At 39.0% G+C, this 14093-nt stretch overlaps 1 protein-coding gene across 1 annotated transcript; it reads right to left on the bottom strand.

The window, feature by feature from the left end:
* Positions 1–3984: 3984 nt before the first annotated feature.
* Positions 3985–5091, bottom strand: LOC140889189 (uncharacterized). The gene has a single exon (XM_073296896.1). It carries the CDS (start codon positions 5089–5091, stop codon positions 3985–3987), a length of 1107 nt encoding a protein of 368 aa, XP_073152997.1.
* Positions 5092–14093: the final 9002 nt, after the last annotated feature.

The raw sequence follows: 14093 nt of genomic DNA on the forward strand, positions 1-14093 counted from the left end.
TGACCTCAGATACCAACACCAGGTGAGTTTCTTGAAAATATTGTTAAGGATCTTGGTACTAACACTGTAGCTTTTCAACAGGAAAATCGAGCAAGTATCCAACAATTGAATACCCAGATGGGACAGCTCGCCACCGCAGTCAACTGGTTGGAGGCACTGCATTCCAGCGCTTTGCCATCCCATATAGTGGTGAACCCAAGAGAGAACGTGAGTGCCATAACTTTGAGGAGTGGCAGAGAGTTGAAAATTCATGAGAGGGTGGTGCAAGTACCGATAAAGAATGAAGAAGTAGAGAAAGAGTCAGTACAGAATGAAGAGGCACCTAGAGGTAAGTTCCCTCCTTTTTCTGAGTATAAACCTGTAGCCCCTTTTCCCTTAGCATTGAAGGAGTCTAGAAAGGATGAAGAAATTAAGGGGTTGTATGAAGTTTTTCGTAAATGTGAGGTAAATATTCCATTGTTAGATGCGATCAAACAAGTACCTCGTTTTGCTAAATTTTTAAAAGAGTTGTGTACTGTGAAGAGAAAACAAAAACTGAGGGGATGTCGGAAAGTTGAATTGGGAGAACAGGTATCTGCCGTAATTCAAAGAAAAATACCTACAAAATGCAAGGATCCAGGTATGTTCTCGATTCCTTGTAAAATAGGAGATGTTCAGCTTGATACAACCATGCTAGATTTAGGAGCATCGATTAATGTCATGCCATACTCTGTTTATGCTTCCTTAAATCTTGGGCCTTTTCCTGAAACTGAAATCGTTATCCAAATGGCTGATAGATCTACTATTTATCCTAGGGGGCTGTTAGAAGATGTTCTTGTGCAAGTTGGTAATGTCGTTTTTATTGCTGATTTCTATGTGCTTGATATGAAAAATAATGATTTGAATAGTCCAATTTTGCTAGGAAGACCATTTTTGAAAACTTCAAAATCTGTTATAAATGTGAACAATGGTACTCTCACTATGGAGTTTGATAGGGAGGTTGTTAAGTTTCATATTTTTGATACCCTGCAACTTCCTGATTGTGAAAGTGTTGTTAATAATTTTGATGTCATTAATCACTTGTCGAAAGAACACAAGAATGTTGTGAATGGGAATAAATTTAAGAAGGTTATTGCAAGACCTATTGAGAGTTTTACTGCTGAAAGTTTTCATTCTTATCTGCAGGTACCCAAAAAATCGAAACCAAGGAGGAAAAGACCTAAACTTACTACAAAACTGCGCAAGTGGGTGAAGGTGGTTAGAAAAACTAGATATGAACCACCATGAGTAAAAGAAAAATGCAGTCGGGCCGACGACTGTAAAAAGAGGCGCTGACTGGGAGGCAACCCAGTGTTATTTTCTTTTCGTTAGTTTTTTTTTCTTTCATTTTGTTTTTGCGTTTTATTTTCGTTGATTTCAGAAACCGAATGCCGCCACCTCCGCAGTCAAAGTTTCAATATGATTCTTCCGTGATGCTGTCAGATGATGAAGAAGACAGTGCCAACACTTAAACCAGGGGAGTTTCGTTTTACATTTGTCCATTGCATTGTGTTTAGTTGTTTGCTTGTGTCTTGTGTTTTGATGCATTGAGGGCAATGCTTTATTTAAGTATGTGTGTGTGTGTGTGGGGGGGGGGGGGCGATGGATTCATTGCATTCATGTTGTTTTTGTTTGTTTCGTATGAATGAGTTGAGGATGAAATTGTTAGCCTATGATGAGGTAGTTGAAAAATTATGAATTTTTGAAAAAAATTTAACTCTTGATCAGATTTGAGAAACCGTAGGTTGTTTGTTGAATATTCTTAAGCACGCGTGTTTAAACCGGTGAATTGTAGCGATGTATTAGATATTGTGAATGTCTGTTGGACCATTGCACGACAATAGGTGTTTGTGGAACTTGATAGTGCTTGAATCTTGATGATTTTTTTTTATATGACATACACTTTCTTGGGCGCACCTTAAAATTTTTTGTTTTATGAAAAAGAGAAACAAATTTTTGGAAACCAATTAACTCCATCTGGGTTGCGAGCGAGATGTTTGAAATCCTATTCATCTTGTTGGTGGCTAAGTATGCGGATTACATGGGGTCAATCTTTTGAAAAAATAACTTTAATTCCATCCGGGCTTGAAATGTGAATGAAATTCTATTCATTATTTCATAGCTAAGTTTGCGGACCTAATGGGATTGTAGTTCCATCCGGGCTATAGAAAAGGGGATTGAAATTCAAATCCTATCTAGTTATAGCTAAGTATGCGGGTAATTATTGGGACTTTGAAAATGTCGGGTGCAAAATCCGACGGTGCGTAATTATTCTCAAGGAAGTTGTGTTGTGTTGAAGGATTGTTGAGAGGAGGGTTCTGGATTGTGAGACTTACACTGAATTGTTTTAGGTCGGCGAACAGTCTTAAAACTTTGCCTTTTGAAGTTGCATGTAACTAGGGTAACATGACACACACACACGTTCGCATTCGACTGAAGGTGTATCATTGATGATTGAGAGTAGCTATGAACTTGTTTTAGATAAAAGTGGTTTTCTCTGAGGCTATATTATGCATGATCGTCCTTATTTATGTGCTTGTTTGTTATTTCATTCTGTTTTTGCATGACTTGCTCGAGGGCGAGCAAGGATTAAGTGTGGGGGTATTTGATAGTCGTGTTTTGTTTGCATATTTTGATGTTATTTTGTTAGTAGTTTGCATGCATTTATTTTCTTTTGTTCATGTTTTATCTTAGTTTTGTCTTTTGCATGCATTTAGCTTCATAACATGTTCCCGGGTTTAATGTGTAAGAGATATCAAGTTGAAGAAAGAAAGGACAGAATGTTGGCAAAAACACATGCGCTCAATCCCACTTACTCATAGGATCGAGCGCGGCATCTGGATTGTAAAGGCAGTGGTCAAGGCATTTTCCATGCACTCGAGCGAATGAATTCATGCGATCGAGCGCGGGCATGGGAATTTCAAGACAGTGAGATGACATATTTTAGTGCACTCGAGCGGATATATGTACTCATGCGCTCGAGCGCGCAAGTCTGTTCGGAAATAATTTTTTTAAATTTGGAAACTTTGTTATTTTGGACTCTAGGCTTTATTAGGCTTTTAATTCCGTTTTTGAGGGATTTTTATCAACTTTGACATTCTCTTTTGGCGGCTAGGTTTTATTTTCCATCTCTCTCTCAAGTTTTCTTCTCTTCTTTTGAATTTTTATTGAATTTGTGATGAATCGTTGTAACTAAACTTTTATACTTGGTTGAGGGAGACGAAACATTGATATAATTTATTTATGAGATTCGATTTTCAGTGTTTAATTCTTATTAAGTATCAATTTTTGATCTGTTTTATTTCATGTTTGTTTCCGAGATTTTAGGATTGAACATCTTAGGATTTTGTTTTGCAAACTATAGCTAAATTAGAATTCAAATCCGTAATTGTTTGAATTAACTAATTTGCAAAGAAACTACGTTTGATATTTTCTGCTGTTGAATTTATTAAATCGTAGGATCAATTATTGACTAGGCTAAATACAACCGCTGGTGTTTGTGTTGTCTAGGTTTGTTAGTTTTACTAGTTTGAATGCTACCGTAAATTTAAATCTAGATCGTTGGAATCCGGGTTAATTTATTGGTAAGGGTTAATTTAGAATGTTGTTTTCTAATTAGCTAAAATTTAGGTGAAACAGGAATTTGATTTTCAATGACGAATATTTAATATGATTAATTATTTTTAGGGAATCGATGATTGAATATCAAGGGTGTAGTCAACTGATACCAAGTCTCGTCTCTTATTGATTTCTCTAGTTGATTTTTCATTCTTGCATGATAGTGATAATTTTAATTTTAATTGCTTAAAATTTTCAGTAGTTAATCTCAAATCTCAAAATCCCCTTTTTGTTTATTTAGAACACATTAAATTTACCTTTTCTCGTGAAAACGATCCCTACTCTCGCTACTACATGTTTATTTGTTTAATCTGAGTTGGGTTAATTTGGGCGCAATACGACTAAGCTCTACCAAACATCTTCTAACAGACCCCTTGGATAAATAGTAGATCTATTAGCCATCTGGATAACAATTTCAGTTTTATTTAAAGGCCCTAAGTTTAAGGAAACATAAACAGAGTATGACATGACATTAATCGATGCTCCTAAATCTAACATGGCCGTATCAAGCTGAACATCTACTATTTTACAAGGAATCAAAAACATTTCTGGATCCTTGCATTTTGTGTGTACCTTTCTTTGAATTACAGCAGAAACCCATTCTCCCAATTCAACTTTATGACACCCCTTCAGTGTGTGTTTTCTTTTCACAGTACACAACTCTTTCAAAAATTTAGCATAACGAGGTACTCGTTTGATAGCATCTAACAAAGGAATATTTACCTCGCATCTACGAAAAATTTCATACAATCCCTTGATTCCTTCATCCTTCCTAGACTCTTTCAATGCTAAGGGAAAAGTGGGTATGAGTTTATACTCAGAGAGAGGAGAAAACTTACCTCTTGGTGCTTCTTTTTGAACTATCTCTTCCTCATCTACCTCGGATTTCTCCTCATGTTCATTCTTTACTGGTTCTTTCACTACTTCTTCACTAACCCTCAACTCCTTTCCACTTCTCAAGGTGATTGCACTAACATTGTCCTTCAGATTCACCACTGTCTCTGATGGCAAACTGCTAGAATTTAGTGCCTCCAACCTTTTAACTGCGGTTGCCAACTGCTCTATTTGAGTGTTCAACTGTTGGATACTTGCTCTTGTCTCCTGTTGAAAATTTAAAGTATTAGTAGAAAGATCCTTAACAATTTTTTCTAAAAACTCACCAGGCTCTGGAATTTGAGGATGCAGTGTTGGAGGATGATACGGTGCTCTGTAAGCTTGATTATGCGGTTGGTGTACTGGAGGGTTTCCGTATCTGAAATTGGGATGATCCTTCCAACCTGGATTGTATGTGTTGGAATACGGATCATACTTCTGTTGTGGTGGTCCGGGAAATCCTCCTGCTGCATTGATTTGCTCAGTTGATCCCTCTTGAATAGTGGGACACATGTCAGTTGCATGTCCCACTTTAGCACAAACTCCACATGCTCTTACAGTTTTTTCATTCCCTACAGCCATTTGACGCACAAAATTCGTCATTTCAATAAATTGTTGTTCAAGGAAGAGACATTTACCTTATTGTTTTTCCTTGGCGCATGATCATTCCTGTTGGTGCCAAATTGTTGAGAATTGGCAGCCATATTCTCTATCAGATTCATCTCTTGAACTGGAGTTTTATCCACAAAAACTCCTCCACTGGCCGCATCTAGCATGCTCCTAACATGAGGTAACAACCCTTCATAATTATATTTAATTAACAAGTTCTCACTTATCTGATGTTGCGGACAGCTAGCACAAAGCTTTTTGAACCGCTCCCAGTATTCATGAAGTGATTCCCCTGTAAATTGCTTGATCCCATATATCTTCTTCCTGATGTTGGCGACTCTAGAAGCTGGGAAGTACTTCTCCAGAAAAATTCTTTTCATCTCAATCCAAGTCGTAATAGATCCAGAGGGTAAATAATATAGCCAATCCTTAGCAGCACTCTTCAAAGAGAAAGGAAAGGCTCTCAGTTGGATTTGCTCCTCTGTCACTCCATGGGGTTTCATACTTGTGCAAACTACATGGAATTCCATCAAGTGATTATGGGGATCCTCACATGCGAGACCATGAAAATCAGGCAACAAACGTATTAGCCCAGATTTTAATTCAAAAGTAGCATTAGTTTCTAAGGTAGGGAAAGTAATGCATAAAGGCTGTTGTTCAGATCAGGAGTGCCAAGTTGTCTTTGGCTTAGATTTGCGTGAAAGAGTGGGTGCCCAGTGAGCCAACTTATGGCTATGGGCTTTGATGACTCTTTGTACAAACGATCTTTTGTTTAATGTAATTTACACTTTTATTAATGGCAATGACTTTATCTTTCTTCATATTGTTATATTGTGATATACTATTGTTGTTTTGATAAAGACCTTGAATATACTATAGTGTATGTAAGATGTGGTAGAACATGGGGATGTCTATCATGAAATACATCTTATAGTCACTGTATATTCTAAACTGTTCCTAGTCGATTGAGCCGTCCGATAATAAGGATAAGGATCGCTCGAGTTTGAGACTAGCATTTGCGATGCGGAGTACCACGTTTCATTGGTAGGGAACATGGAGATGTTCGAAGCATGCAAATGGATATTCATAGGATGAATAATCGAACTACCCTATGCGGACTTTCCAAGTGGTTATCACTTATCGAGTGGATAAAGTCCGCGGTTTTGGTTGTACACCATTAGTCCTTACTACTTGAAACATCATGGAGACTCTATATGCTAGTACTGTGCTTTGACTCGTTTACCGACTCTATGGGGGTCATCAGGTGTCGGGATTGGGTACAGTTACAACACATATAGGAGTCGATGCATTGTTGTCAAGGATTCACCACATACTTGCGAGTGTGGATATCCTATGCGATCTGAGGAGATATTAGTGTGACGAATCTCTGGCCAGAGTACTTGATGTGATTTAAGAAATGGTTTCTTAGTAGCACATGCGATGTCACTAATTTGATCTTCAAGATGTATTGCATAGTTATCGAATCTTGAGCGACTCTCGATATACCAATGGTTGTTGATTCGATCGGGATATATGGATGAAGGGACCGTACTGTACGCTAACCAAAATCTACTGGTTCTTGTAGGCACTATCAGTGATACCTAGGGAATCATGGGGCGATGTTGCTAGGCGCTTTACCATGATTCGTTGGGCAAGTCGGAAATCGTTGTTCCGAGTCACAAGGAGTTGTGAGCCCACGGCTAGCTGTATCCCTGAACCATTTAGGGTCACACAGTGTAATGGAGTTTTAATCCCCGTTGAGATAGTTAAATTTAAAGAGTTAAATTTAATGAATAAAGAAGTTGGACTACTTAAATAAGAGTAAGGGAGTAGGATTTCCTAAAATGACATAGGGATGTACATTTTTGGAAACCACTGAATTCGGATTCAGGAAAATTTATCTTGACTTTAAAATGTGCAGAAATGGTTTCTGTGCACATTGGTAAAATCGGTTTATCAATCGGAGTCACGATGAATTTTATATTAATTTCTGAACATGCGGGCTTTGCTTGTCGGGCCTCAACTTATGACTAATGGGCCCTAAGGTGTTAGTGGCCTGCATTATAAATAAGTTATTGCAGTACAGAAATTACACACAACAGGTCATAATTTGAGACAGTTTTTCGAAAACCCTAGCCTCCTCTCTCTCAAAGTGGCCGAACACCCTCCCTCTCTGTCTGAGAAATTCCGGTCTGTGATTTTGAATTGCAGTCTGGAATAGCGAATCAAATTCGTTTATTCTCTTCGCAGAAAACTTCTGATAGATTTTCTAGTGCAATCTATCAGAGGGATTAAACCTCTATTCGTGGACCTGATTGAAGGAAAGCTTGTTCATCAGTTCCAGGGAGATACAAGAAGCGCAGAGAAATCTGTGTGGTGTCCAATAATCTCGCTTCGAGATTGAAGGTAAAATTTAATAATTGTTATTTAATTTTACACACACTTATAATTTAATCGTTAAACGGTTGATACCCACACTATGGAATTGTTCCATAATAAAATTTTAAACTTCCGCTGCACCGGGTATCAATCGTGATTGATCTGAACGCCAGTTTTCCAACAGTGGTATCAGAGCCAGGTTGCTCAGATCAAACGATTAAATTAATCGATTGTACAAAAATTTTTGAGTCTCGGTTTTTGAAACAAAATAAATATTTTTAAATAAAAAAAAAAAAAATTTTCGGGGCAAAACCCGGGCAGCGATTGGATCGCTGCCCGGTGGGGCAGCAATTGTTGCTGCCCCGGGCGGCGCACGGCGTCGCCCAGGGCAGCGCTCGGCGCTGCCCAGCGCAGCGCTGGGCGCTGCGCAGGGCGCTGCCCATGGGCGACGCTCGGCACCGCCCAGGGCGGCGCACGGCGCCGCCCAGGGGCGGCGCCAGGCGCCGCCAGGGCAGCAACTGTTGCTGCCCTAAAGGGGCAGCCGGGCTGCCCCGGCCCGCGCCCACGGGTGCGGGCCGGCCCGGGAGTGTCCCGGGTGGCCCGCGGGAAAAAATTAAATTTTTATTTAAAATTAATTTTAATGTGTTAAAATTTTATTTTTGGTCCGGTCAAAAATTGTTTTTGATTGGTTCACGAGATTTCGGATCGAATTGTTCGAGTCCGTAAACTTTAAAATTGATTTTTGGATAAATTTGAATTTTTGGAAAATTTTAATATTTTATCCTTAAATTGAATTTTGAAATCAATTATTTTTGGTACAATTGAGGATAAGATTTATCTTATGAATATATTGAGTAAAATATGATTTTATCCATAAAATTGGATTTTGTACATAAAATATGATTTTATTTGATAAAGAGATAAAATATGATTTTATATGTAAAATGAGATTTTATATATAAAATATGATTTTATCCTGTTTAAATTTGAATTGCCACTGCATGTTATCCAATAAATTAATTTTGAATTAAATGTTATTGGATAAGGATGATCGATTGCCATGACCAATTTTGTAGGTGTATGTTAGGAATTTACATTTGTTTTTATTGTTGTTGGTTTTATTAATGGGCCTGGTTTATGGCCCAGTATGAATGTCATATGTAATAAAAGTGGGCTTGGTTTATGGCCCGTTCCCACCCCTAAAAATGTATCCCCTACTTGTCATTGTTATTTATTATAAATACATTAGATTTAGTGGGAGATCAAGATTTGAAGATGGTGGGCCCAGCAGACAATAAAGACTGAAGAAATGTAAATTGGAAGCACATGTAATAGGATTGCATTGCATACTGCATATTACCTAGGATTGGACTAAGACTCGTGATTGGCAACCACGGGTCAATTAGAAATGGAATCGATCATCCTATATAATATATGATATTATGATTGTATGCATGTTTTAGACATAATTGCGTGAATCCGGCAAGCATGCAATAATTTGAAATTGATGAGACAAATTTTTATAATTAAAAATCCCTCATTTTAAATATGATTTAAAATTGATATCAAGATAAATAAAGGAAATTTAAATTTGTTTAAATATTCCTACCTTCCATCAACGGTCAATGTATGAGATGCTACCCGCGGATACGGTCCGGCTCATATTATTGGGGGGGCCCGTTCGTCGGAAAGCTGTACATTGGATCGACAAATGTTGTAAGTTGGGTGGAACTCCCATGGGATCGGCTCATATTATTGGGGGATCCACATGGCGACCGTCCATCACAACTTAATATTGATGGGTCATCTTGACATGTCACTTTAAACGGCGTCATATTATTGGGCCCTTATTGGACATGAGGTAAACACATGGGGGTTGCTTTGGAAGCAATTGGGCTCTACCTTTTGAGAATTATGGTTGGCTGATATTATTCGGGACCATAAGTTTGTCAATTAGACTCCATGTTCTCACTAAGGAAAAAGTTTCCCGTTTTCACTAGAGGGTAGTGAAATCGTTAAAATAGTGGGAGTGAGATTCATAAAATTAAATTCGCCTATTTTATGTCTTAGTAAATTGCTTAAACAATCATCGATAATTGTCTGTTTCATCTCAGTAATCCACATGTTTCTATTCTCCAACAAAACAAACTTATTGGCGCAAACAATACAAAATGATTCCATAAGTTAAGATTGTCCTAAGTTCGGAAAAGATTTTCTAAAGTGTTAGAAAAGGCTTCTCCGAAAACAGCCCCGGCTGATGTAACTGCCGAAAGGTTGGCCGAACTAGAGAAATGGTTGGACCATGATCTCAAGGCCAAATGTTACATGCAAAATTGGACAAGTCTAAACAAGTTTGCCATCACTGCAAGAAACCCGGTCATTGGAAACGTAACTGCAAGGAATACCTCAAGCAGTTGCGAACTGCAAAGGGTATGTTTTACATTAAAATGTTTTTCTTAATACTACTTCTTGGGTATTGGATACCAGATGTAGATCTCATATTTGCAATGAGTTGCAAATGATGACAAGAAGTAATAGGCTAAGGATGGGTGAGACCCAGTCAAGGCTCGGGAATGGTTCCAGAGATAAATCCAAAGCTATAGGAGACATTTTTACAGAACAATTTTAAGTTTTTTTGAGAGATGTTTTATTTGTTCCAGATTTGATTAAAAACATTATTTCTGTTTCTATGCTTGATAGAGATAGTTATTCTTGCAATTTTGTGAATGAGATTTGCAATATTTACAAGAATGAATGTTTGATTGGAAATGGACAACTTGAAAACGATCTATACAACTTAAAACTAAAAGACGTTCCAATAAATTATGCTGATAAACCGGCAACAACAAACAAAAGGAAAATCGATAGCAAAAACCCGGCAAACCTTTGGCACGCTAGACTAGGTCATATTTCCTCAAGGAAGATGAACAAGCTAGTGGGAGAGGGCATGTTTGATATGTCTGATATTAACTCTCTACCTACTTGTGAATCCTGCCTAAAAGGGAAAATGACTAAATCTCCTTTTAAGGGGAAACCTGAGCGTAGTCAAAATCTGTTGGATTTGATCCATACAGATGTTTGTGGTCCATTTAGAGTTGGGACTCAACATGGCCACACCTACTTCATTACCTTTACTGATGATTATTCAAGGTATGGGTATTTATATTTAATGAAATATAAGTATGAAGCATTTGAAAAGTTCAAAGAATTCAAGGCTGAAGTAGAAAATAAGCTAGGTAAAAGTATTAAAGCACTTCGATCGGATCGAGGTGGAGAATACTTAAGTACCGATTTTTTGGACTATCTAAAAGAGAATGGGATTCTCTCTCAGTGGACTCCTCCTATGACACCACAGCTTAATGGTGTATCGGAGCGTCGTAATCGAACTTTGTTGGACATGGTTCGATCCATGATGAGCTTCACTGAGCTTCCACCTTCGTTTTGGGGCTATGCGCTTGAAACGGCGGTATTGTTGTTGAACAACGTCCACACTAAAGCAGTGGACAAAACACCATACGAGTTATGGAATGGCAAAGCTCCTAAGTATTCGTACTTAAGGATTTGGGGATGTCCTGCTTACGTGAAGCAGACAGTGGGAGATAAGTTGGATAGTCGATCCAGCTTATATTATTTTGTAGGGTATCCGAAGAATTCAATCGGATATTATTTCTATTATCCTGCTGAAACAAAGGTGTTTGTTTCTAGGAATGCCACCTTCTTGAAGAAGGAGTTCTTATTGGATAAGAAAGGCGAGATGATGGAACTCGAAGAAGTTCGAGAAGAACCCGAAATACAAAATAACGATCCTACGCCTCAGGAACCATTACTGGACACGCCTGAACCTAGAAGATCCGAGAGGACTTCTAGACCTCCTGTTCGATATGGTCTTCTTCTTGAAGGGGATCAAGATGAACCCGACATTGGATGTGATCCAAGAAACTTCAAGGAAGCAATTTCTGATGCGGATTCAAATTTATGGCTTGAAGCTATGCAGTCTGAATTGGATTCAATGCATACAAACCAAGTTTGGTCTTTAGTAGATCCTCCTGATGGAATTGTTCCAATAGGGTGTAAATGGATCTACAAGAGAAAGCTTGGGCCTGATGGTAAGGTATTGACCTACAAGGCGCGATTGGTGGCGAAAGGATACACTCAAAAACAAGGAGTTGACTATGATGAAACCTTTTCACCAGTTGCAAATGTTCAAGTCCATAAGAATCCTTATTGCCATAGCTGCATGGTATGACTATGAGATATGGCAAATGGATGTGAAGACTGCTTTTCTTAATGGAGACATTAAGGAAGAAATCTATATGAAGCAGCCAGAGGGGTTCACATCCATGGGAAGCGAGCATAAGGTATGCAAGCTTCAGAGATCAATTTATGGTCTAAAACAAGCATCAAGAAGTTGGAACCAGAAATTTGATGAAACAATAAAAGATTTTGGTTTCATCAAGAACCCGGAGGAACCGTGCGTGTACAAGAAAGTAGTTAAGGATGCTGTGTCATTCTTAGTACTTTATGTTGATGACATCCTACTCATTGGGAATGATGTAGGGATGTTACAGTCAACAAAGATATGGTTATCAGGTAGATTCTCGATGAAGGATTTGGGTGAGGCATCCTACATTCTTGGGATACAGATCTATAGAGATAGATCTAAGAGAATGATAGGACTCACTCAATCAACCTACATCGACACCATATTGAAACGGTTTTCAATGGATGGGTCCAAGAGAGGACATCTACCCATGTGTCATGGAGTTTCTCTATCCAAGTCTATGTGTCCCAAGACTGATGAAGAGATAGAGAATATGACACATGTACCATATGCGTCAGCTATAGGTAGTATCATGTATGTGATGATATCTACCAGACCGGATGTAGCATTTGCTCTGAGTGTCACGAGCAGATATCAAGCTAATCCCGGTCAAATGCATTGGAAAGCCGTGAAGACATTCTTAAGTACTTACGAAGGACTAAGAATATGTTCATGGTATATGGAGGACGAGATCTGAAATTGGAAGGCTATACCGACTCTAGCTTCCAAAGTGACGTGGATGACTCGAAGTCAACCTCTGGATTTGTGTTCATGCTCAATGGCGGTGCTGTCTCTTGGAAGAGTTCCAAGCAGGACACCACAGCGGATTCCACCACTGAGGCTGAATACATTGCAGCATCAGCTGCTGCTAAAGAGGCCGTTTGGATGAGGAAGTTCGTCCAAGAGTTGGGCGTCATTCCTGAATTTGTTGGTCCAGTCCCGGTGTACTGTGACAACACGGGTGCCGTTGCTCAAGCAAAGGAACCAAGGTCTCATCAAAGATCCAAACACGTACTGAGGAAATACCACATCATCCGGGAGATTGTGGAAAGAGGAGACATCACTGTCGAACGAGTGGCCTCTGCAGACAATATCGCTGATCCGCTTACTAAGCCCTTGCCAGGACCATTGTTTGACAAACATCGCGAAGCAATGGGTCTACGTAGTATGACTAGTTGGCTATAGGGCAAGTGGGAGATTGAAAGAGTGGGTGCCCAGTGAGCCAACTTGTGGCTATGGGCTTTGATGACTCTTTGTACAAACGATCTTTTGTTTAATGTAATTTACACTTTTATTAATGGCAATGACTTTATCTTTCTTCATATTGTTATATTGTGATATACTATTGTTGTTTTGATAAAGACCTTGAATATACTATAGTGTATGTAAGATGTGGTAGAACATGGGGATGTCTATCATGAAATACATCTTATAGTCACTGTATATTCTAAACTGTTCCTAGTCGATTGAGCCGTCCGATAATAAGGATAAGGATCGCTCGAGTTTGAGACTAGCATTTGCGATGCGGAGTACCACGTTTCATTGGTAGGGAACATGGAGATGTTCGAAGCATGCAAATGGATATTCATAGGATGAATAATCGAACTACCCTATGCGGACTTTCCAAGTGGTTATCACTTATCGAGTGGATAAAGTCCGCGGTTTTGGTTGTACACCATTAGTCCTTACTACTTGAAACATCATGGAGACTCTATATGCTAGTACTGTGCTTTGACTCGTTTACCGACTCTATGGGGGTCATCAGGTGTCGGGATTGGGTACAGTTACAACACATATAGGAATCGATGCATTGTTGTCAAGGATTCACCACATACTTGCGAGTGTGGATATCCTATGCGATCTGAGGAGATATTAGTGTGACGAATCTCTGGCCAGAGTACTTGATGTGATTTAAGAAATGGTTTCTTAGTAGAACATGCGATGTCACTAATTTGATCTTCAAGATGTATTGCATAGTTATCGAATCTTGAGCGACTCTCGATATACCAATGGTTGTTGATTCGATCGGGATATATGGATGAAGGGACCGTACTGTACGCTAACCAAAATCTACTGGTTCTTGTAGGCACTATCAGTGATACCTAGGGAATCATGGGGCGATGTTGCTAGGCGCTTTACCATGATTCGTTGGGCAAGTCGGAAATCGTTGTTCCGAGTCACAAGGAGTTGTGAGCCCACGGCTAGCTGTATCCCTGAACCATTGAGGGTCACACAGTGTAATGGAGTTTTAATCCCCGTTGAGATAGTTAAATTT

The sequence above is a fragment of the Henckelia pumila genome, chromosome 3 (assembly GCF_033568475.1).
Source record: "Henckelia pumila isolate YLH828 chromosome 3, ASM3356847v2, whole genome shotgun sequence".
Classification (NCBI taxonomy): Eukaryota; Viridiplantae; Streptophyta; class Magnoliopsida; order Lamiales; family Gesneriaceae; genus Henckelia; species Henckelia pumila.

Excerpts from the sequence above, each read along its gene's own strand:
- LOC140889189 (XM_073296896.1), bottom strand. The coding sequence starts at position 5,091 with ATGGCTGTAGGGAATGAAAAAACTGTAAGAGCATGTGGAGTTTGTGCT.